At 29.8% G+C, this 23,304-nt stretch overlaps 1 protein-coding gene across 4 annotated transcripts in view; it reads right to left on the bottom strand.

The window, feature by feature from the left end:
• Positions 1-499: 499 nt before the first annotated feature.
• Positions 500-23,304, bottom strand: part of LOC142319224 (lactoylglutathione lyase-like) — a 36,485-nt gene continuing 13,680 nt past the window's right edge. The window contains exons 3-6 of one of the 4 annotated variants that reach the window (XR_012755143.1): positions 19,498-19,559; positions 10,891-10,980; positions 8,745-8,899; positions 500-832 (exon numbers count right to left, since the gene is read on the bottom strand). Coding sequence is in view for 2 of the 4 variants with exons in the window: in XM_075356258.1 (XP_075212373.1) it covers positions 8,753-8,853; positions 10,891-10,980; positions 19,498-19,559 (253 nt within the window). In the remaining 2 variants the exon portion in view is untranslated. The remainder of the gene's footprint in view (positions 833-8,744; positions 8,900-10,890; positions 10,981-19,497; positions 19,560-23,304) is intronic. The other 3 variants (XR_012755142.1, XM_075356258.1, XM_075356256.1) reach the window with 3 other exon arrangements.

Here is a 23,304-nt window from a genome sequence, read left to right as displayed (position 1 = left end):
TCATTTGGATTAGGAAGAAGAGTTCATCATGCAGATGATGTATGTAACATGGCACGTTGTGTGCAAAATGAAATTGCCAACTTGAATATTTTTATTGACATGCAGAACCAAGAGGTCACATCAAGAATTCAGCAAAAAAAATGTTAACCCCGCCAAATAAGAGTTAGATAAGTAATAAATTAATTTAACTTTCAAAAATAAATTACTAATATAATTGATTATTGTAATTATAATAACCTAACACAGAAAAATAGATGTTACTGTTAGTCTGTAACCAGCAGATATGTTTAGTAAAAATAAATAATTTAAGTCGAAGTTAGAAAAGGGGTTGCAAAACTTACTAAGGAAATATGTGGAACATAAAGAAATGTTGGTATTTTAATAATTTATTATAAGTAGGGACTTAGTAATAATACAAGGCAAAAACTGCACGTTAAAGAAATTATAGAAAACAAATAACTGTCAAAATGACAACAAAATCTATGTAAGTAATTCACTATAAATTGTAAAAATTGATCTTTATTTGATAAATTAAATGTTTTAACAGTACAAGAAACACAGTTTAATTATTATCCCTCAAAAATCATCAGGCTTATATGCCAGACCCTGCATTTTAGTTATTTTTTACTTGAAAATTTAATAAGAGGAATTACGATATACTAGAAGGCCAATTAATTTATGTCCAATGAAGCAATCTGATTGCAGAGGTTTTTTAACACCAGTTTTAAAGGATTTTAAATGACATTAAGGTGGGAGGAGTCTACCTAAATTTTACATGAAAAAGATTTTTCCCAAAATTCTTTTTTCTTCTTAATATGTAGACCAATATTTTCTGAAAAAGAAAAAAAAAATGGTGTATTTATTTCTGTCCTAAGAGGTTTAAAAATATGTTTAATTAAATTAAACAGTACTGTACGTCATGCAGAACGTTTGTAATTTTCGATAAAAATTACAGGCAATTCAAATTTGAATAGCACATGAAGGAAATAAGGTAGAAAAACAGTTTATATGTTACTTGAAAGCTGAATTCATAGTGTAAATGATTGCGTACATTCCCAGAAGATAGCCACACTTCTAACAATTCTATAATACAAAATGAAACACACAGTTATAGGTTATGAGTTTTGTTGCCATGGTGATGTCTGTATTGTATACCAGCGCTAAACGTTAATAAAGTACTTATTAGTTAAACCTTTTGTTTAAAAAGGAATAAAAGGAATTTTTAAAGAAAAACTTTAAAAATCATTTCTGGATTTGAAGCAGTTCATGAACTTAGTATATTAGTAACTTAGTTTAAAATTTAGGTTAGTACATTTTTGGTAAGGTGTTCTATTTTCTTTATTGAAAACATAGTGATTATTTACAATATGCCACCAAGTAAACAGATTGCATTAAAAAAGAAATATAAGAATTTACAGAAAATACAAATTCAATCTGCTATTTAAAAAAAGGTGGAAAAGAAAAAAAGCTAGGATCTCAGAAGGTTTCCAGCGAAACTGATGAAGGATCAGTACAGCCTACTGTTATTGTATATAATTAAATAAATGTTAATGTAAATAAAAATGTCAACTCAATGAGACAGACTGTTCTGGCAACATTAAACCATTGTGGGGCAAAGGCACACTAAGTGTCCTGAAGGGATTACCAAGCTGGTGCTACCACAACCATGCATTGGCTTCAAAGAAAATGTGAGAACACCTATTAATCTGACTGTATTAAAAAAATATTGCTCCTATATATATCAGGGGCTAACTCCCTGTTTTATTAAAAATGTGTTCAAGAGATCAGACACAAAACATCAATGAAAGCCTACACAGTTTTATTTGGCGCAAGTGTGATAAAGCTAGAAGCATTTCTAAAAAAATATATATTGAAACAGCAGTTTCACAGGTTATAGCAGAATATAATTTTGGAAATATAGCAGCTACAACTGCCTCTTCTTCCCCTGGACACAGTACTACAGTTTTAGCTAGGAGACATGGTAGAAGGCGGAAAATTAAAAGTGCGCATTTACTGTCACTTACAGTACAAAAAAGGAAAAGATTATTGAAATTAATTAGTACTAGGAAAGAAAAATTGAATAAAGAAAAAGAATACTGTACATATGGACCAGGAGAATTTTAATATAAACTGAGAACATACAGGAAAGTTGTTAGAAGCACTGTGCATTTTTAACATGCAATTTCTGAAAATTGTTTATTTTTTGTACTAAAGGGAATTATAATACCTTGAATTTTATAATAGCTAGAATCTTAAATTTTGTTTTAAAAATATTCACAATTTCTAGGTCTATATTATCTTATGTACGGGCAAGTAATTAAACCTAACTGAGCATTTTATTTTTTAGTTGAAACCTGAAATAATGAGTAATTTTTTTTAACATTTCTTATAGATTTTTTAATAAATTTTAAAAAGATAACAGAATTTTGCTAATCAGTCATATAATAGACCTTAATTTTCTAGATATTAAAAAAAAGAATCATTATTATCAGACAATTCCTTGCTGAGATATTATAGCTTACTAGCAGGTGCCTGCATTTTCACTCCCATCATTATATTAGGGTTGTGCTGTGAATTTTAAAAATATATCAAAATCATTTTTCATATACTTTACTGGTTAAATGTGTACTTAAAATGAAAGATGTAGCTATAAAAGAAAAAAAATTTCTTTGCGAGTTAGAGAAAGTCTACCCATATAATCCACCCCTACTTCTTGTAATATTAAGGAACAAATTATATTAAGTTATATAATTTGTAACTACATATTAATTAAAGTTTGATTTCAATTAAGTTTTGAGAAAGTAATCTCACTTACTTCAGATCTGTACTATCAAAGTTGAAACAATTATGGATAATAATTATTAGTTCTCAGATTAGATGTAGTAAAATTTACTGTATTTATCTGATATACTTTATCAAACAGAACAATGCAATAAAAATAGGAAAAATGCAAATTTTAATGCACTGCAAAAATTCATCACTAATAAATCATATATCATTAAAAAATAAACAAAACAAAAGTTTTTTATTTGACAAAATTACATTATAGGCATTAATGTTAACCTATAACAGCATTTTTCTAACTGAAGTGAAATTTAGCGAAATAACAATATTATGATCAGCTCCAATTTTTATTTAACTGTTAAAGTGATCTAAAAAGGTAACTTATTTTTAGGCATAATGTTTTTATGATAAACAAATTCTGTACAGTTTAAATTAAATAAATAATGAAATTTCAGTATATAACAATCTTTTAATAATAGCACTTTATATAAATATACACCAACAAAGTGTCTTTGGGAAATAAAAACATCAGGCAATATATACGTAAGGATTAACTGAAAGTTTATAGAGTTTTACAAAGCTATACATTACAATACTAGTAATTTATCACTCTCCATAAAAAGGATGGTGCAGGGTTTGTTGAATGTGCTCACATTTTTATTTTAGCTGCTATTGATGCAGAAAGGACCAATGATGGCACGCCAAGTTGCTACGTGCAGCGCACAAATGATTTATAATTCTCGAATGATTTATTCATTCAAACGATTTATTTAAAATTATATTTGTATTTTTAGGGATAAAACAGGATAACATTGGGGTTAGAGCTGTGTTTCTAACTCAAGAAACAGCTAAAAAATGTTCAGGACGTGGTGGGCCATAGGACCGTGCGCGTTTTTCCTAGTAACTAAATAATGTATTAAAAAATAGTGAGGTCCCAGTTTTATTTTTAAATAGATAACTGTTAAAGAGACCAATATATAACACTAAAGATGTAAATGATTATAAAACTTTTTCTAATTGAATAAGAAATACTATTTATGAATCAAAAAAGTCTTGATGCATCAAGACCAGATAGAACCATGCAAAAAGCAGACAGCATGTCTGACAGTTTCTACCAGAGCAGAATCACAACTTTTAGGTAATTAGAAGTAGAGAGATGTATACGGTACTTGCAGCAGCATTTTTCCTCATGTTTTTGAAAAGAAAGTATACTTATAAGATTAATAATCATACAAAGGACTTAAACAATTAAATAATAAAAAGAGTTATATATATTTTTAAATAAAATAGACATTAGTGCAAGGTTATAAATGTTACGGAAACTTTACTTGAAGTACATAACATATCAGTGTGAACCATCTTGATTCAAGAAAGGTCAACTACAACATACATAAATAATAAATTATTATTTGGCAACAGTTAATAATAATTTTGAAATCAATCAGCAATAGAAGGTCATGCCACTTTCTCATCTTGCCTACCTTATCAATCAATCCTGTTATGCTCCTCTGCAGACTGCTTATTGATAATTACAAGTAGACCTTTATTATAATTAGTTATTTACTATATTTTTTAAGCTCAAAAAATTTGGTTGATTCTTAAAAATAAATGGTCATTAATTTCAAACATTAATATAGGGACTGGTTATATCCCGTACTTTTAAGTTATGAATTTCAAGAAATATGAACAGTGTTATAAGACATATTTCTTAAAATAGAACGGCAAAATAAAATAATGTAATTTTTTTAAAGAATTTTCCAAAATATTACTTTTATTGTCAAAAACAGACAGTACAAGAAAATAACCTGAAGTGGTTTGCAGTGGCATTCTAAATAGCCTGTTTATTTTAAGGATACAGATGTTCATTACTACTATCATATAATTATCAGATGTTCATTGATCAGTGTGTGTTCTTTGCTTTTTGTGTTACAGTTTCAACAAAGATTTCTGTTAACAGTCCAGGTGTTCGACATCAGTCTAAAAAACTCTATTCTTCAACTAGTTATCCTAATTAAGGGAAGTTACACAGGATAAATCTAAAGTTACTTTTAAAAAGTCTTAAGCTGCAACACAAAAATCAACAAAGGGCTGCAACTATTAGTGAAGCAGCAGGGCCTTGAGAATCCTCTAATTAAAATACCCATAAAAATAAATAATTACAAACTTTATAATAGAAGAAATATGAGGGCAAAATTTTGCAATATGGTAGGTTAAATTATGTGAAAATGACAATGAAAATTTAACAATTGTGTTAAAGGAAGACAAGGTATGATTTATTAAATATTCTACACATTTTTAGTTAATATTTTAATTAATTTCTTAATATCTTTAAATTTAGGCTTAATAACTTTAGCATAATAACAGTAAGGAGTGTGTGTGTTAATCACGGTTTGAAAGTATTTTGCTCTTAAATTAAATGCAAATGTTATTCAGCAGCAGCTTTACAAGAGGATTAAAAGTAAAACAATTTCTCAGTGCAATTTGGTTTTAATGGCCATTTTTAAAGCATGCTTATTTATAAAATAAATTTCTATTACACAACAAAAACAATTTTTTATGTGAAAATACCTAATAATCTAATTCTAAATTCACAGATTTTTCAAAACTGCTATTACTCTATTGTTTAAAATTCTACTTTTATATTTGTGCTAAGCAAATAAATCAACACATTGATTTTATACCTTAAAAAGTGCTACTGACATCTACACAGCAGTGAAAAAAAAAATACATATTGTTTTTTTATAAGGAAATTAACTTTATTTAATAGTAAAATATATATACACACATATATAATACTGTGAAACCAAGATATAGTTTAATCATAGTTTCAATAATTTTAAAGTTGGGAATATTCAGCTTATATTAATAGGAATAATAAAAGTGCGCTGTATTTTAAGTGAAAAAATGTCTATTATTAACTATATGCTCAGAATGCATTACACAAAAAAACTTCACTAAAATAATGAAAAATAAGTATTCTAATGCAATGGTTTAAAAAGCAGCTGAGGCAAATTTCAGTGTAAAAAGAATAAGTGTCTGACTTTCATGCCATTTTTTCAGATAAATTATAATAAATAAAAAGTTAATATAGAATTCATGCATACACCTATCTTAAAAAAATTTGGATAAAATGTATAGTTCGTCCGGAAGTTAAAACATCATAAACGGAGATATGGAAAAACTTGTACATGTTTACAGTCAGTGATTGTTCAGTCACTTTATTGAATTACACGCATTGATACAGCTACTTATTGTAATGACATAGTCAATCTAATTTGTTAGGAACTTTTTTATTCCACTTACAAAATGTTTAAATGCTGAAACTTTTTCAGCGTAATATTAGAAAAAATTAAGAAGCACACTGGGTATAAAGAAATTAAATTAAATCATTTTCAGATCTCTGGTTTAGCTTAAATTCCATTCAATTCTACATATTCTTAAGTATATATCCACTTCACTGTACATATTACAAAATTGTATTATTTTTTTTAATACAATTTTGTAATATGTTTACTATTTTAAAAAAGATTTTTTTAATTTTTCAGCAAAGAAACAGTTTTGCAACTCTGGCTTCTAAGGGCTTAGTAGAGTAATACTTAGAAGGAAAATTAAGTGTGCAAGTAAACAATCATCTAAAACAATTACTCTACTCTTTGAAACCAACTGTTACTAGAGAAAATGGCATCAGTGACCTATCCTCTCTAAAAGTACTAAAGAATCTACAGGAAATTCTTTCGTCTGGATGTCCAGACTGATAGACAGGTCCTGATATCTATAGACTGGATGGACTGATTTGGAAGAAATTTGGCACAATGTTTCTGTTTATGGAATATTGAAGCCATTTGGTCACAACTGATTTAGGGGACAGCAGGGAAATATGGACTTTATGGGTTCTGTATCTTAAAATTTTACTGAAAGTAAAGGTCAATTTTTTTCATGCAATTTAATGTCCTTTAGGTAGCTAAGGGACACTTTCTGATAGTGTCTGGTCCCATTAAGGAATCAAATCCTTTATAAATGAACTCCCATAAAGTGGTGAGGAGTTTGTTTATTTTTTTATTTCTTTTTTTTTGTCATTTTTAGACAGCAGTTATCATTTTTCTTGATATCTTAAGTGTGGATCAATCAATATTATTAAATCTTTATGGTGACTCATAAATATAAGTCGTCATCATCTGATGTTCTGCCTGATGGAGATGGTGGTGGCAAGCCCCTTTGCCACCACCATCTCCATCCATTTCTGTCTCAAGCCTTCTCCTTTATCCTCTTGTATTCTCTATTCTTTACCTCATCTGTTAACTTTATGCTTCTTTTTCCTTGTTTCTTTCCTCCTTCTTCTGACCCTTCCAGTGCAGATGCCAAAATTCCACCTTCCTCTAACCACACGTTTCCTTTTCTTTTGTGTACTTCCTGCAAAAGTTCTCTTTCTTCAATTTCTTCGATTTTCATTTCTTAACTATTTCTTTGTTTATTTCTTTAAAGCAAATTTAATTTGTATCATCAGTAGAATAATGATCACTCTTGATCCTTTCTTAATAGCATTCCTATTCCTTTTATTGGCTAAAACACCCACGTATAACTCTACCTTTCATGGTTTTTGGACTAAGTGTTGGTATAAAGAATTTGTTATGTTGGCAAAATTCTACTTCCTTGTTCTCCCTTTCATGGCTTAGGGCAGGCGTGGCCAACAGTTTTTGCCTCCGGGCCGAATTGGGAAGAAAACTTTTTTCACAGGCTGAACGAAATATTAAAATTAAAAAATGTTAAATACAAAAATGATTCATGTAAATAAACAAAATTTTATTATGGAATTTGTTGTACTTTTATTTAGATTCATTAAATAAAAAGTTTGTTCACAAATAATAAGTTGAGCTGAAGATTACTAAATATTTCTCGGCTAGTTTTTTTAAATTTCTGTATTTTTCATTATGCAATTGCTTATAAGAAAAGCTAATATCGAAACATTTTTCACAGGCCACATACATTCATTACACCGGCTGGATCTGGCCCGGGAGCCATATGTTGGCCATGCCTGGCTTAGAGATATGTAATGGAAGGGGGAACAGTTTCCTATCTACTTCTTTCTTCACCTTCTCCAACCACATCATTCCACTCTCCAATCAGTTTCTTACAGCAGTCCTTTTTTGATTTATTACATCTTCAATAATCTCAACTTCTCTTCAATAACTTCTTCATAATTGGATACTGGTCTACGTACTTGTACATAATTAAATCTTTTGGCGACATCCCAAATCATTAATGATATTAATTTATCATTTATATAACATACTTTCTGCACCTGTTTTACTGCCTCATTCCTCATAATTATTTTCACTATTTTTACCTTTCTTTCTTCCAGAATAGAATATGGTAAGTTTTCCACTCTTCATTCTTCTTCCCACCTTACTTCACTCAATTCTAATATATCAATTTTATTTATTTTCATTTCCCGCTTGAGATTCTCTAACTTTCCAGTTTGTATTGTAACAAAGTAATAAAATTCCATGTTCCTTTATACAAATGATCCTTTAAAATTCCATGTTCCTGTATACAAATGATCCTTTAATTTATTTTTTTGCTTTTCCCAGAGATCCGAATGAAATCCAGAACATTAAACATTAGAAGCCAGCATAATAGCGTAATGCAAGGAATTATCAATAGGATCTTTAATAAAATGGCTTTCATTTCAATCCCTTCATTTATTAAGTGCTAGTATATACTAGAAGTTGTTAATAAACACACTTGTTGCCCCTTCTCTACCTTGGGAGGTTAATATCAGAGGATTTTCTCCTTCTCTGAATTTCTGTCCTTAAAATAATTTCCTCTTTCCTCTGAATGATAATAATAATAATAGTACTCAAATAATCATAATTTACAACAAAAAAGAGACATTTATCATATTTTTATATGACATACATATAAAAGTTAAAAACCTAAATTTAGAAAATAAACAAACAGACCTTACCACTCATTTTCTTTGATGTAAAAATGGAACCAAAGCTTTACCATTAATTATTTCAATCTTATAACCATCAGGATCTTTTATAAATGCAAGTCGTTTTATTGGAGCTGGTAACAATGAATAACAACAAAATACACATGAGAGTAAACACAACTATAACAAAAATAATTAAAAAATATATTATTTTTGTCACACAATTATAACTTTTTATCAAGAAATAAAGTTACTATTTTAATAAAAAAAATTCTGTAGACTTGTAGAATTGATGACTACACACAGTTCAGTACACTTAAGACAAATAACAAAAGAGAAAACAAATAAAATTTTTCATACGACGGGTACAAAAGACATTAACATGTACATATCAGAATACAGAAATGATCAGAGAAAAGGAATCTTCTCAATCCTTTGTAATCATGAATATAACAGAATCAGTTGCATAATCTTTCCTTGTTACAGCAAAGAAAAAGATGAAGGTGGCTTCTATATCATTTCTTTAGTTGAACACAGCTCTCAAGAGGATTAACAAATATTACTGAAAATGTGTACAACTATCACCAACCTAGATATAAAATACATAAATATATTTATACATATATATATATTAAGTTTTTTTAACATGGCACCATTGGTAAAATACAATTATTATATACAATATAAACTGCTACCAATATATTATTCATTTTCCTCAAGTGCTTTTGGCTATTCTGCCATCTTAAGGAGAGTTTATAATTTATAATTGAAATATGTAAAAATTTAAAACTCATACTTAAATATACATAACAAGTGATCATCATTTTGCATCGTCATTTATAATATAATAACGATTGTGATACTATTAGAATGTGGAGGTAGTTACTTCGAATTAAGACTATAAAGTTTAAATATATAAAAGTTTTAAACTTTATATATTTAAAACTTTTATATATTTCAATTATAAATTATAATCTCTCCTAAAGATGGAAGAATAGCTGAAAGCGCTATATATATAATATATAATATAGTGGATTATATATAATAAATATATATGGTGGATCTGAAACTGTACAAGATTACACTTCATTTATATTCATACATATGCGTATCATCCTCATTCATCCTCTGAAGTAATAGCTTATGGTGATACCAGAGGGTAAACAGAAAAAAAAGAGAGATGTAAAATATAATGAAAGAACTTTGCTGATTACTGAAATAAAATAGCAAAATATAAATGATCATGAAAACTTTATACAAAGAAAAAATCTAAAACTATATAACATCATTGCTTTTGCAAGCTTAACTCAAGTTGTTTATATATAAAATAAGGTATCTTTCTATCAAGTTTGAGGATTAAATGTTTGACATTAAACATTTTTTTAATCTTACTACAAAGATACCTACTTACACAGAACTAATTGCATTTCATTTAATTTAAACACTACTATAATAAAGATGATGCGTCTACATATTGTGATTATGATTTATTAAAAATAAATAAAATGCTTTTATAACTGCTAAGAATTCTATAATATCACTGGAACGTAAATATATTGTGCATAGTAGCATTGAGGGATAAAGTTTATAAATATCAATAGTGGACATTATTTTACCCAATAAGTTTTTTGTATACTGCCTATAAGTAAGCAGTTAGGCAGTTAAACTATTACACAACTGTCCAGTAAATATACTAAGGAATAGATTAAAAATACACAGAAAAGCAAAACATAAAATTGTAAACTAAATAAAAATATGAATAAATTAAAACAAAAATAAATACATGAATTGCAAATAAAATTCTATAAAACAAAAATCTTAAAATCAAATACATCTAAGCACCATGTTTTCTACATTGCAGAAAAACTTGGTTTGTGCAAAGCACCGAAGTTTTCCTGAAGACTATTGACATTGTTATCCATTTTTTACAGTCAGAAATATATCTACTATTTCCTACAATAATTAAAAAAAAAACAACAAATTAGCAAACTTTTTTAACAGAATTTTTAAATCAGTTTATACAGAAATTTTACCTTTAATCCATATTTCTCAGACACTGTTTACTGAAAACAAAAGTTTTTGTAATTATTAACTTCCTTTAGTACAAAAAGACTGAAGATCGTTAAGGATGTGTACTAATAAATTTAATAGAGCAAATAATATTTACTAACCATCATTAATCTTTTTCACAAACTCTACTCCAAGTGATTCAAACCTTTCACAGGCTTTTTCAATATCCGGAACATGTAAACCAAAGTGACCTAACAAAAGATAATTTTGATCAAAAGATATACAAATAAAAAAGTGCACAATATTTTCATGATTATGTATAATTATACATGAATTACTCACAAATGTTAAGGCTGTAATGGGGGAATATATCTAAACATTAAAAATAAGTGAACATGGTAGGTGTTGTCCAAATGTCCACACTGAGGACACATCCTAGAATCTACCAGGCTGAATCTCTGCAGTCTGTCCCTAAAAGCACCATGGCTGGAAAGAAATTGCTTCACATATTTATTAGGGTGCATCCAAGAGGCACCCCGCAAACCAACAACATTTTGAGAGAGATCATGCATATAATGCCCACCATCTGTCTCATCCCATCTAGCCTGCCAGATGCAATCAAGTCTATTGGTTTCACGCCTGCAATCACCAAGACTGCCTCTTGTGAAATAGTACAGTAACCACCAGTTACCGTTAAAAATATTAGGCGTTGAGCCCTTAATAATATGTCCCAATAACTTTTATATTTTAGCCTATCCGCCCAAACAGGCACTGTGTATAGCATACTAGCCTCACACATGCCTTAAGGTGCTCATGGTCTTAAAGACCCCAATCAGATACAGAACCTTTTCAAAGACCTTGCCAATAATAACTGGAAGTACCAACAGAGGCTTATATGATGAACTAACAGCAGGATCCTTGTCACCACCTTTAAACAACAATTTTATAATTCCCTTCTTCCAACACACAGGGAAGTATCCTCCAAACAACGATTTATTAAATACACATGTGACAACTCTCACACTCATCCCAACTGAGCGAACAAGAAGCTGTGCCATTATTCCATCAAGGCCTGGAGCCTTACCCCTGCCTAAACTACAGATAGCTTGACACACCTCAGCCTCGGTAATTTCCAAGGACACTGCACCCCCGCGGAACTAAGCAAACTCTTGCCGCACCCGCAGATGGTATTCTCAGGCAGTAAATCGTCTAATAATTTGTGTAAAATCTCAGAAGTATCTGAAATTACACCAAACCTGGTCGACAGAGCAGAGAGAAGAATGTCCTTTCGTTGTTGTGTCCCAAGACTCTATATACTACGACCCAGGGATCTCTGTTCCCCTGCTGATGAACAAAGGAATGCCAGGAATTCCTTTTCACAGTCCGGACTTTTTGAAATTAATGACATCTCAGGGTCCTGTATTCAGCAACAAGGACTGCCTATTGTTCGGATCACCCTCACATTGAGAAGCTCTCCGCAAACGACAAATCACACTCTTCATGCCAGATAGCTCCCTATTCCACCATGATGCAATCCTCTCTCGACCGGAACTTCTGGGAATTGAACACTCAGTGGCATCAAGAAAAGCCGCTGACAAACCAATTGCAATATCTTACAAATCCAAGACATCCAGACTCCGATCCAAAACTTGGAGCCTAGTCGAAAGTAAATCAACAAATTTCTTCCAGCCTGCATGTCTGTGCAGGAAACAACCCTGCTGATCCAGAACGTTACGGAGGTAGCACTCACTCAAGCCACCACCAATCTCATAGAATCGATGATCAATGACTACCTTCCAATTACAAACATTGGTAGGAATAAACCTACCAATGGTAACATTGATGTTTGTTCCACCAAACAATCAATGCCCATCTACATAGGTGGGCAACTCACCAGGTATGTTACATGCGTGTAGATCATGCTGGGCTAAAAAGCTCTCTATTAATTCACTGTCAACATTGGTGAAACCGCTATGTCACAAGAGTGACTTAGCATTCACATCCACACCTATAGGGACCTATTTTATCCCAGACTTCAAGATGACAATTAGCAGGATCTCTGTACAGGAAATATGAACTAGCAATACACAGATGCAGGTTCTGAACATCGACACGGCCAATGACTAGATGATTATCTGAGAGCTGTCAAATGAAGACACAATCAAGTTCCCTTCTGCACAAAACAGTGGACATGCTTCCAGAACCACAACAGAACCTCTTTCAAAAAAAAACCTGGAAAATCACTGAACACAATATATGGAACCTCTATGTAATGCAATCTCTCCAAACTCAACCTAAGCAATGTAAGCACCCTGAGCATTCAACTGACCAAACTAATTTAATGAAATAGAATTATAGAACATATTGAGAGCTATATAATAACTCCCACAAGTTTTACTGTTCACAGAGTGCTCATGATCCTTCCAAAGATGTTTGCAACTAACACAAGTCGGACCCTCCGACGTTTTGGAAACCCCTCATGCATGTGTCCATCACCACAATGAGCGAAAATTGCAGGATGTTCACAGCACTGGACATCTAAATACTCCTTGACCTTTCATGAAGAGAAGTCTACTAACAACCTGCCCTCCGCAATGAAGCTGCTGAAAAGTTTAGGAGTAACCTCAAAAATCCCATGGTAGTGGTCCACCTTGTGCCCGATTTAAATAATAATCGACATTTCTTGCTCCCTTCCCAATTTACATAATAATCTACATTCAAACTTGAATATTTAGCCTCATTCATCCGAGTATTTTGATTCCTAATGAGAGCCATTAATTCTTCCTCAGCCAGCCGTTGATCTATGTCATAAACAATCACTTTAGGATGCCTCTTGCCTTTAGGGTCGACTTTCATGTGGGACTTTCTGACTTTAAAGGAATCAGAGATGACACTGTTTCTTTATCGTTAGCAATGGCAACTAAACACTTTTTCGTCTTTCTAATATTACAAAATCTAAGGTTCTGCCTCTTATGTCGAAGGATGGCCTGAAACTCATCCTTCATCTCCTTTGCTCAGTTGCCTCCTCTTTTAGGTTGATGAACACAACCTCTGGCTGCTTGTGAAGAACCGGAAGCACTTGCTCACAACCCTTCATCTCCAGAAGCGGATAAAGAGTCAATGAGCCTAACCTTAATCATCTCTGTAATCTCTTCATGAGATTTAGCTTGCTTGGACTTACCCTTTTTTATTTCATAAATAAAACAAAAACAGTATCCTAAACAATGGTAACTAATTGTTACTTCAACCAATTCAATAAGTTTGAGTTCAAACAACTGACATGTCAGAAAGCATAGGTATAATTCAAAAATTATATTTAAGAGGCTTTTTTAAATACTACCCAACTGTACTTATAACATATAACTACTTATAACTAGCATAACATATAACTTATAACATATAATTACTTATAACTAGCTTAATTTCATTATGATATTACTTTTATTACTTAATGAAATGTTTTCTTTGTGTTTTGTAACTAATTGTTTTATGTACATCAAAATAGAGATAAAGGTGTCAAACAGAGGATATTTTAAAGTATTTGTATACTTTTAGGCTTTTGAGAGAAACAGGATTTTTCCCAAAAGCTTATCCAGAAAAAATGCCTACTACACATCATGTGTGTGTGTTTTCATTACACCTAAAGTTGAGGAAGTAGTGTGAAAATAAATCAAGAGATCGAGAGATTGTTAAAACAAAAAATGTTAAGAATAATGCATCACTAAAACATTAACTTCTGGAAAATGTATGGAATCTAAAGCTCCGAGATCTTTCTAATCACTCAACATTTTTTAATTGGTTGCAACAAAATGTAAACATTTTGACAACAAATTGTTTACTGGAAATAAGGCAAATATTAAGTGAAATTCGCTTTAACTTTTTCCCTTTAAAATTTACCAAACCAAAATGTAAGTTGTTCTGTATTGATAAATATCAGCAGCTTCTGTAACATAATTACATTACAGTACTTAAACTAACAACACAAGCTGAAACTAATTTTATTTGCCTGTAAAAAAGCAGGATTATGTACAAACTTATCACTCCACAGGGACACTACATGAATAGTTTTATTTTTTTATTTACAATTATTTTATATATGCACATTTGCATTCATATGGAAAAATTTAGCAGTAGAATGTTTTAACCTATTTAACATGGCTTCCTTAAGATAAATAAACTGTGTGTCTGATATGTAATTTGCTTTGGATCACACAAAAGCTCCATTGCATTATATTAAAAGATAGCTCTTTATTATTTCTATATTAAAAGGCATAACTCTTTATATTTAGTTGTAACCTTGTTTTATTATAACATTAATTTTATTTGGTTTCCATTTTTGATATTTAGTAAAATAACAATATATTTATTTTACTGAAAAAAAAAATTTTTCACTAAAAAAATAATATTAACTTAAACTTCAGCCTACCAGGCAAAATTTTGTTATTATTACATTATAATTTCCATATTTAATAATAAACAAACTTAAAGATGTTCAGATGATTTTTTCAAAAAGAGATTAAAAGAACATTTACAAAAAATAACATTACTGTATGGATCAGTTTTTATGCATGAACCTGAATTTCTCCATAGAATTTAACATAACATTTAAATATCTACAAAAAAATAAGCATCTTTGCAAGCAATGCTTTCAAAACTGTTATTCATATAAATCTATATTATATCTTCACATAGATCCATCACTATTTAAAATAATTACAATTTTTATTAACACATTTTTATTATCACTTATTCTTTCTGTTTATTAATTCTGTCTCCTGATCCCGCTACAATTTTTCCTTAGTTTTCCTACAGTTTTTGCCATAGTTTTCCTTGATCATTGAGGCAAATCCTAGGACAGTTTTTTTATATGTGTAACAACAAATACTCCAGTGTGGCTACACTACTTGACTACATCCATTATTTAAGTTGTCTGTGAGGCTATTATTTTTTTGGTTATTTAGCAATTTTCATGTTATAAAATGTGCTTTGTGAAAGTATATTTCAAAATCATATTTTTGTATATTTTGTTCTGTCCGACTTAAATATACAGACAAGAGTATTACAAAGTTCTCTTGGGAGTTTAATAACCTATTCTACTCAAGAAAATAATGGATAAAGTTCGTATAAATGTATGTAATAAAATGTTTCATTTGTGAGTTATGGCTAGTGAAAAATTTCAGCTACCCCAGTTAAACTGAGGTTGTATTAACATTTTTAGGACGTTAGGCAAAATTAATGATTTTTTATAATTTTTGACCTAAAAATTGAATAAATTTGTTCCTACACTGTATCTGTAGAAGTTCTTGAGAAAAGAACCATATCTGCAATAGTTTTTGTAAAATCTGCAATGAATACCAAAAAATTGGGGTAAAAAGACTATGCTGCTTTTTTATGTTTGCTGTATTTTAACTTTGTTGAATGGGTAATAAATATATAACATTTATAAAGAAAACTCGTGAAGAATTTAATTCTAAACAGAATGGTGAAACATAAATTAAATAAAACAGGGAAAAGTTAGAAAAATTTGCATTTTATTTAGAAAAAGTATATTACTACATTTGTAGGAAAATTACTTATTTAATGAAAAATTACTTATTTAATGAAAATTTCTTTTTTTGTGATATGAAAAATTTGTAAAAACAAAATTTACTGTTAAAAAATTAAAAAAAAAACAAAAAAATGAAAATTACACAATGTAAAATAAAAATTACTTAGATAATATTTTTTTTATTAATGATTGTATTTCTATCACTAGTACAATAAATTATTTGAAAAATTACTATTTCAAAGTTGATGAATAATGCACAATGTTGTATTAGTGTTTAAATCATTATGTAAGGTATATTAAATATATCGGGTATTGTGAACTGTTGCTGTCGTTAATGAAGGTTTTCTGTGAATTTTAGTTTGAACGTGATTGGTTTACCATTGAAGTAACGCTGTACTTATTTAGAACCGAGGAATATACTGGTCTGGTATTAATTTTGGGTGTGTGTAATGGTAATGCTACAACTGCTGCAGTAGAATATAAAATACTATTTTCCAAATTGCAGGATTCCAGATCCTAAAATAATTAGTGTGATTTTTTGCAATCTTCAGGAAACAGGTTCACTATCAAGTATTCATACCAGCTACGAATGATAATAATTGACCTGTAATTGAATGTGGACTGATAGAAAAAGGAATGAAGATGTATTATCAAGGAAGAGAAGAAGTTAGTAGCAACAATAAGAAAGAGGAAAACGTCTTGATTGAGACATATCTTGTTAAGAAATTGCCTGCTAAGAATGATAATCAAAGGGAAGGTAGAAGGTAAACGAGGAAGGGGAAGAAGGATTGGATTGTTGGAGGATATCAAGAATGGAAGAAGTTACAGAGAAATGAAGGATGATGTTCAGTACAGAGAGAAGTGGAGAGTATCCAATTGAAACAGACATAAGACAGATCTACACGAGACAGAGAAAGGGGGCGTGAGAGAGAGAGAGAGAGGGAATTGAATGATCTGAAACTTAAGGACAGCCCTGAAGAACTAAAAACAGCAACAAAAGACTGCTTTTGTTGTTCTATACTGACAGAAGCGTGCCAAGAAATATGTTGAAAATGGCGGGCTCATTTTTTAATAATTATAAGCTGATATGTATAATGCACTTATCTTATACCATTTTGTTCAGAATTAAATTCTCTATAAGTTTTGCTTAAAAGTTTTATGTGTTTATTACTTATTCAACAAAATTATTGTAATTTAAACTTAAAAAACAGGTTTTTTTTACCCCAATTTATTGGTTTCATCCAAGATGTCCCAATTACTGCAGAGACGATTCTGGGACCTATTTTATTCAATATTTTAGTTCAAAAACCATAAGAACTCACTAATTCTGCCCCTTAATTAACATCCTAAAAATGTCAGTAGAACCTCATTTCACCAGGGTAGCTGAAATCCGAGCGAAACATTTCACTAGCTGTAATTCACAAATGAAGCATTTTAGTGCATACATTTATATGAACTTTTTCCATTATTTTCCCATGAAATAAGAAGTTTTCATAAGAGGTTATGAAAGTTCCAGGAGAACTTTATGATACACTCTGTATAATAATGGATATTACTCCTAGAAAGCATTAAAAAATTGTTTCTCTGAGCATACCAGTATGTTATAAATGACAAATAGCTTCTGAGTGTAGTGTTGTTACTACGGACATGAATGCTATTTTTAAACAATTTAAATAAACTGGTCCCTTTTCACACCAAAGGTAAGGCAATATGGTCATAAAAGAAAATCTACTCTAACACAGGTTCAGTTATAAGTGAGAAAAAATAAACTTGATCTAAAATTTATCTACTGTACACTTAAATCGAGAATTAGCAGCCACTACAACAAATTAATAGATTTTATGCTAATCAGGCATGTTATTTTTTCACATGCTACAAATTTCCATCAGGCTAATCACTATAGCTGTTGATGTCTGCTCTTTCATAACAAAAAAAATTACCCATAATAACTGTTAGGTGCCAACTTCTTGCAGCTGGACTGAAAGCCTATCGGCCAGCTAAAAAGCAGCATTTAACATTAGCAATGTGCGAAAATAGGCTCTTGTGGGCCACAGCACATGCTAACTGGTCCAATGAAGACTGGAAAAATGTTCTTTTTCCCAATGAGTCATATTTTTCTGTTCAGGGACAAAGGATTCCATTCATTAGAAAAGTATCAGATAAAAATGCATCACTGGCTCGTATCCATCAGTCAGTTAAACATTCCCAGAAAAAATTTTTTGAAGTTATTTCACATTTAAAGGCCCTTGTTCATTATTTCCAGTAGATTGTATGTTGAAAAGTGATTCTATCAAGATCTGAAGGAAAGAGTTGTGACAGAACTTCAAAACAACCACAAGCTAACAAAATGTTCCTACAAGATTTGATACTATGCCATTGTGCCAAAAAAGTGAAAAGATTATTTAAAGAACAAAACATTAAAGTGCTCCTGTTGCCAGGTAACTCCCCAGACTATAAACCCAATTGAAAATCTTTGGGCAATAGTCAAAAAATGACTCTCAAAAATGAATTGTATCACTAAAATTCACCTCATTAAAGTATATAAAATAATATCAGTATGGTTTCATAATGAAGAAATAAAAAAAAAATCTGTAATACACTTATTGAAACAATGCCAAATCGTCAAAGTGAAGTGATTAAGAATAAAAAATGAGGCCATATTAATTATTAGATACTCACAAATTGCACAGGTATGATTTTTTTTTCTAAAGTTACTTTTTATTAAATAACATCTGTTATAAAAAATTAATTTTTTTGTGATTTATATCATAAATAATTAACATTAAAATCTGGATAAAATGCTTTTTTATTGATGAAGCTATAAGAACTTATGTTTCTAGCTATTATATGAAACCGACCGCTCAGAAGTTTTTAAACATGTCATTAATGTAAATTTTTAAGAGAAAAAATGAAAAATATTTTTTTAATTTTTCAAAATAAATAAATGAATAAACAATATCATAATCTGCAATTTATTCATAACTATTTTATCAACAGCAAAATCTCAATCATTTAATGTTATTTTATTGATAACAAAACCTCTATAGAATCTTCTGCTACAATGAAAAATCCGCCCCAACATTAGTGACAAAAACAAGAAATTACTTAGAAGAAATGTAAAAAAGAGAAACCATATAAAACAATTAAACATAAGCTAAAAGTTCAGACTATATAGATACTACTATATTTAGCAAAAAACTTTTATAAAATAATAACTCACCAAATCCTTCAGTGCTACTGCCTTTACATTTAAAATTTGGGTCATTTTCAGTTCCCCATTGGCTGTAAGCATAAATAAAACTCAAAAATAAATAACAATAATACTGAGGGGATAAAAGAACAGATTCTACAAATAACATGATTATTATTAGTAATTATAATTCAATAACTGAAATGTATCTCTGACCCAATAACAATTTCTATATTTATATATTAGTATAGGTGTTCTCACTCATTGACAGGGATAAAACCAGTAATGTGTCAAATACTGCAAACAAATAGATTGCAATACTGTAAATAAAAATATTTTTCTACTTCGCATCTCTACATTTTACTGCTTGGTAAAGGTAAGTTTTCTGTTTCTTCATTCCAAAGAAATAAAAAAAAGCTACAAACCTTTTCTTTTAATATGTATTATATATTCTAATAACTCAATACATATCACCTGTAAGTAGTAAGAGCAATGTGTGACATGATATGATGCACCTGATACTACAGGCTTTTTCTATTTATGTTTCATATGACCATACATCCTAGAAATTTCATGGACCGAGCTATACCATTACATTGGAACAATAGACTTCAAGGATAAATTCTAATAACAATTAAAGGACTAATCTGTATTCTTCTACAATATTATTTTTTAGCACAGAAGAGATAACAGTGGTTCTTAATTAATACCTGTTTGTTGCTTGAGATGACTGTGGGGGATTTTATAAAATATAATAGTACTTCATACTATTTCTGATGTACTTCATAAGCAATTATGGATATGAGTGATAACTTAAGTTTAAACATTTGTAAATGAGCTATAAATAATATATCCACCTACAAGGTTGAAAAACAATTTCAAGTAATTTACCAGGCTCTAATAAAACCTAGAATATAACTATTTCATTAATCAATTTTAAACAGACAGCCTCCTTAATTGTTAGTTAATTTTATTACTGCAACGATAATCAAGATTTGAATAAATCAGTACTAACTGATGGATGATATACTATCTGAATTACTGTGCTGTCTGGGAGAACTGGGACTGATAATATTTAGTAGTAAAGTTGAACGCCCAACTTTAAAAAAAGTGTAATAAAATGTTATATCAAATATAGCAAGAATATATAAATGCAAGAACTTCTCTACTACAAACCTAGCAATTCATGTATAAAAAAACAATTAATAAGATGGTTTACAAGAAGAATAGAAAGTATCAAAACAAAAATTAAGATCACCTATTCTATTTTGAACAGATATTGCTTGATGTTCAAAGTATATAGGTCAAAAGCATTGATCAGAATACTTTGCATACACATTACGATAGATTTACCAATAACAGTTCTAGAAGAGTATAATACCACAATTAATACCTCAATCTGGTGCTTGTACTGGCCAACTGAGAGTTCATTGACTCTGACTTGTTTCCAGTTGACAAGTTATGAAATTAAGAGAAATAAAAGAGTGATTGGGAAATAGGAATGGTATCATAAAATTTATACTGGATTAGTAATCTGGAATTAATACAGCTTGTATGAAATATAGCCTAACAGGTTAGATTACATGTAATTTACAACCTTATATAAGGTACATACACTTTTGTTAATACAATAAATTTTTCTCTTGTTTTTCACAAAAGTAATTGGAATTAGCCTATAAAGGATATGCTTATAAAAGTTAATATTAAAAGCAATTTTTGATGAATTTTATTGGAAACCTCCAGTCACATATAATACTAAACACAAAAATGTATATCTAACATGTTACACAAGTTTTCAAACTGTAATTTGGGTGCTGATTTCAAATATGCTATTGAAATTGTGTTACCACTTTATAAATTTTTATAATTAATTTTGATAAACTACTGGTTACAATTAAGAATAGTTTCTATATTTTTACTTTTGAAATAATAAGAATATATGATTTAATAAAGAAAAAAAATCACTTGTCTGTACTGTGTATTGTGTTTCATAGAGTTATTAATGTTTTGCTATATTTTCATCAACTCTTTATAATGCAAAAGTGACTTCTCATTTTTATTTGCTACAACATGGCTTCTGTAAACGTTTGTGGATGTTCATATCATCCAGACAATTTTTGTTATGTCTGTGGTAAATTTACTCCTAAATCTCAAAGAAAAGCTATTTCTGAATTGATAAAAACAGCTTATAAATTTTATTCTTTATTGTGCACTTGGGGATCAAGATAAAATCTGGGTGCCTCATGTTATTTGCACATGGTGCTCAGTAACTCCAACTGAATGGTTGAAGGGAAAATGACGAGCCATACTATTGCTGTACTGATGATGGTATGGCATCAACCTAAGGACCACTTCATCAACTGCTACTTTTGCATGACAAATATATTTGGATTTTCATTCAAAAATAGAAAATTCATAAAATATGCAAATGTACCCTCAGCTCTAAAGAAGCAAGTATCACACGGAGAGGAGTTACCTGTTCTTAACCACCATCTAATTTGACATTGCTAGAAGAAGAACAATCTGAAAATGAAGCTGATGATGTAGAGGATGTTGAAGAATTTTTTCTTGTATCTGATGAGAAATCTCCTCATTTAATTCAGCAACATGAACTTAATGGTTTAGTTCATGATTTAAAGTTATCAAAGCAGCAAGCTGAACTTCTGGGGTCTAGATTGCAACAGTGGAATCTTTTAGTGGAAAACACAAAAGTTACTATGTTTAGAACATGAAATAAAACTCTTTCAACTAATTTTACTACGAAAAATTCATTGTGTGTTTGTACTGATGTCGATGGCCTGATAAAAGAGCTTAGAATTCAGCATATTCCCGAAGAATAGCATTTTTTAATTGACTCTTTTAAGTTAACATGAAAGCAGTTTTATTACATAATGGTAACAAAAAGCCATTCATTCCATTAGCTCACACAGTTGACATGAAAGAAACGTGTGAAACTATGGTACCAATATTAGAAGCAATAAAATACAAGGAGCATGTGTGGCAAGTTTAGAGTGATTTGAAAGTTGTTGCGTTACTTCTTGGTTTACAAGGTGGTTTACGAAATGTTTTCTTTGTCTTGGAAATAGTTGTGATACAAAAGGTCATTACAAAGTGAAGAACTGGTGATTGTGGCAGAATTTTGTGGCTGGTAAAAAATCTTAAGTATTTATTATTAATTGAGAGTGGTAAAATCATACTAGACATAAAACACTCCACAAGAACCTCCACTTCACATAAAACTGTCCACAAATCAAGAATAAAATTATTAAAATTAAAGCAAGATAAATTTAGATAACAAACAACAGCAATAGTAAAATTAGCATTACATAAATAAATTATTCAGTAATGAATGAAATTAATGCAATAGTATGTTATTTTCTGTTATTTTTAATGTAAATAATTCAAATAATATTTTCTATTGCTTTTCTCTATTCTAAAACTTTTATAACAGAAATAAATCTTCATAAAAACTATATCTCACAAATACATAATTCAACATATAAATACAGATAACACAACTGTTGTCACCATATAAACTACTTGTAATAAAACTTTGCTCCTTGTTGATTAGATAAAATTTTTATAAAAATTATTTCTAGTAAATACTTTGCTCCTTGTAGATTAGAAAAAAATTATATTATTTACTATGTCATTAAAACTTTTTAAATTAAAAAAAAGATATGGATATGAACTATAAATAAAATGAATACATACAATATCATCTCGTGATTAACTTTTAATTACAATCTTAACGATGAAATTACAACATTCTTCATGCTACAACAGACTTTAAACACAAACAACAAAGAGCATCATACTCTTCTCAATACCCATACA

Source organism: Lycorma delicatula, chromosome 2 (genome assembly GCF_047948215.1).
Source record: "Lycorma delicatula isolate Av1 chromosome 2, ASM4794821v1, whole genome shotgun sequence".
Taxonomy (NCBI): domain Eukaryota; kingdom Metazoa; phylum Arthropoda; class Insecta; order Hemiptera; family Fulgoridae; genus Lycorma; species Lycorma delicatula.
Note: the sequence above shows the minus strand (reverse complement) of the source record. Positions and strands in the feature narration are given on the sequence as shown.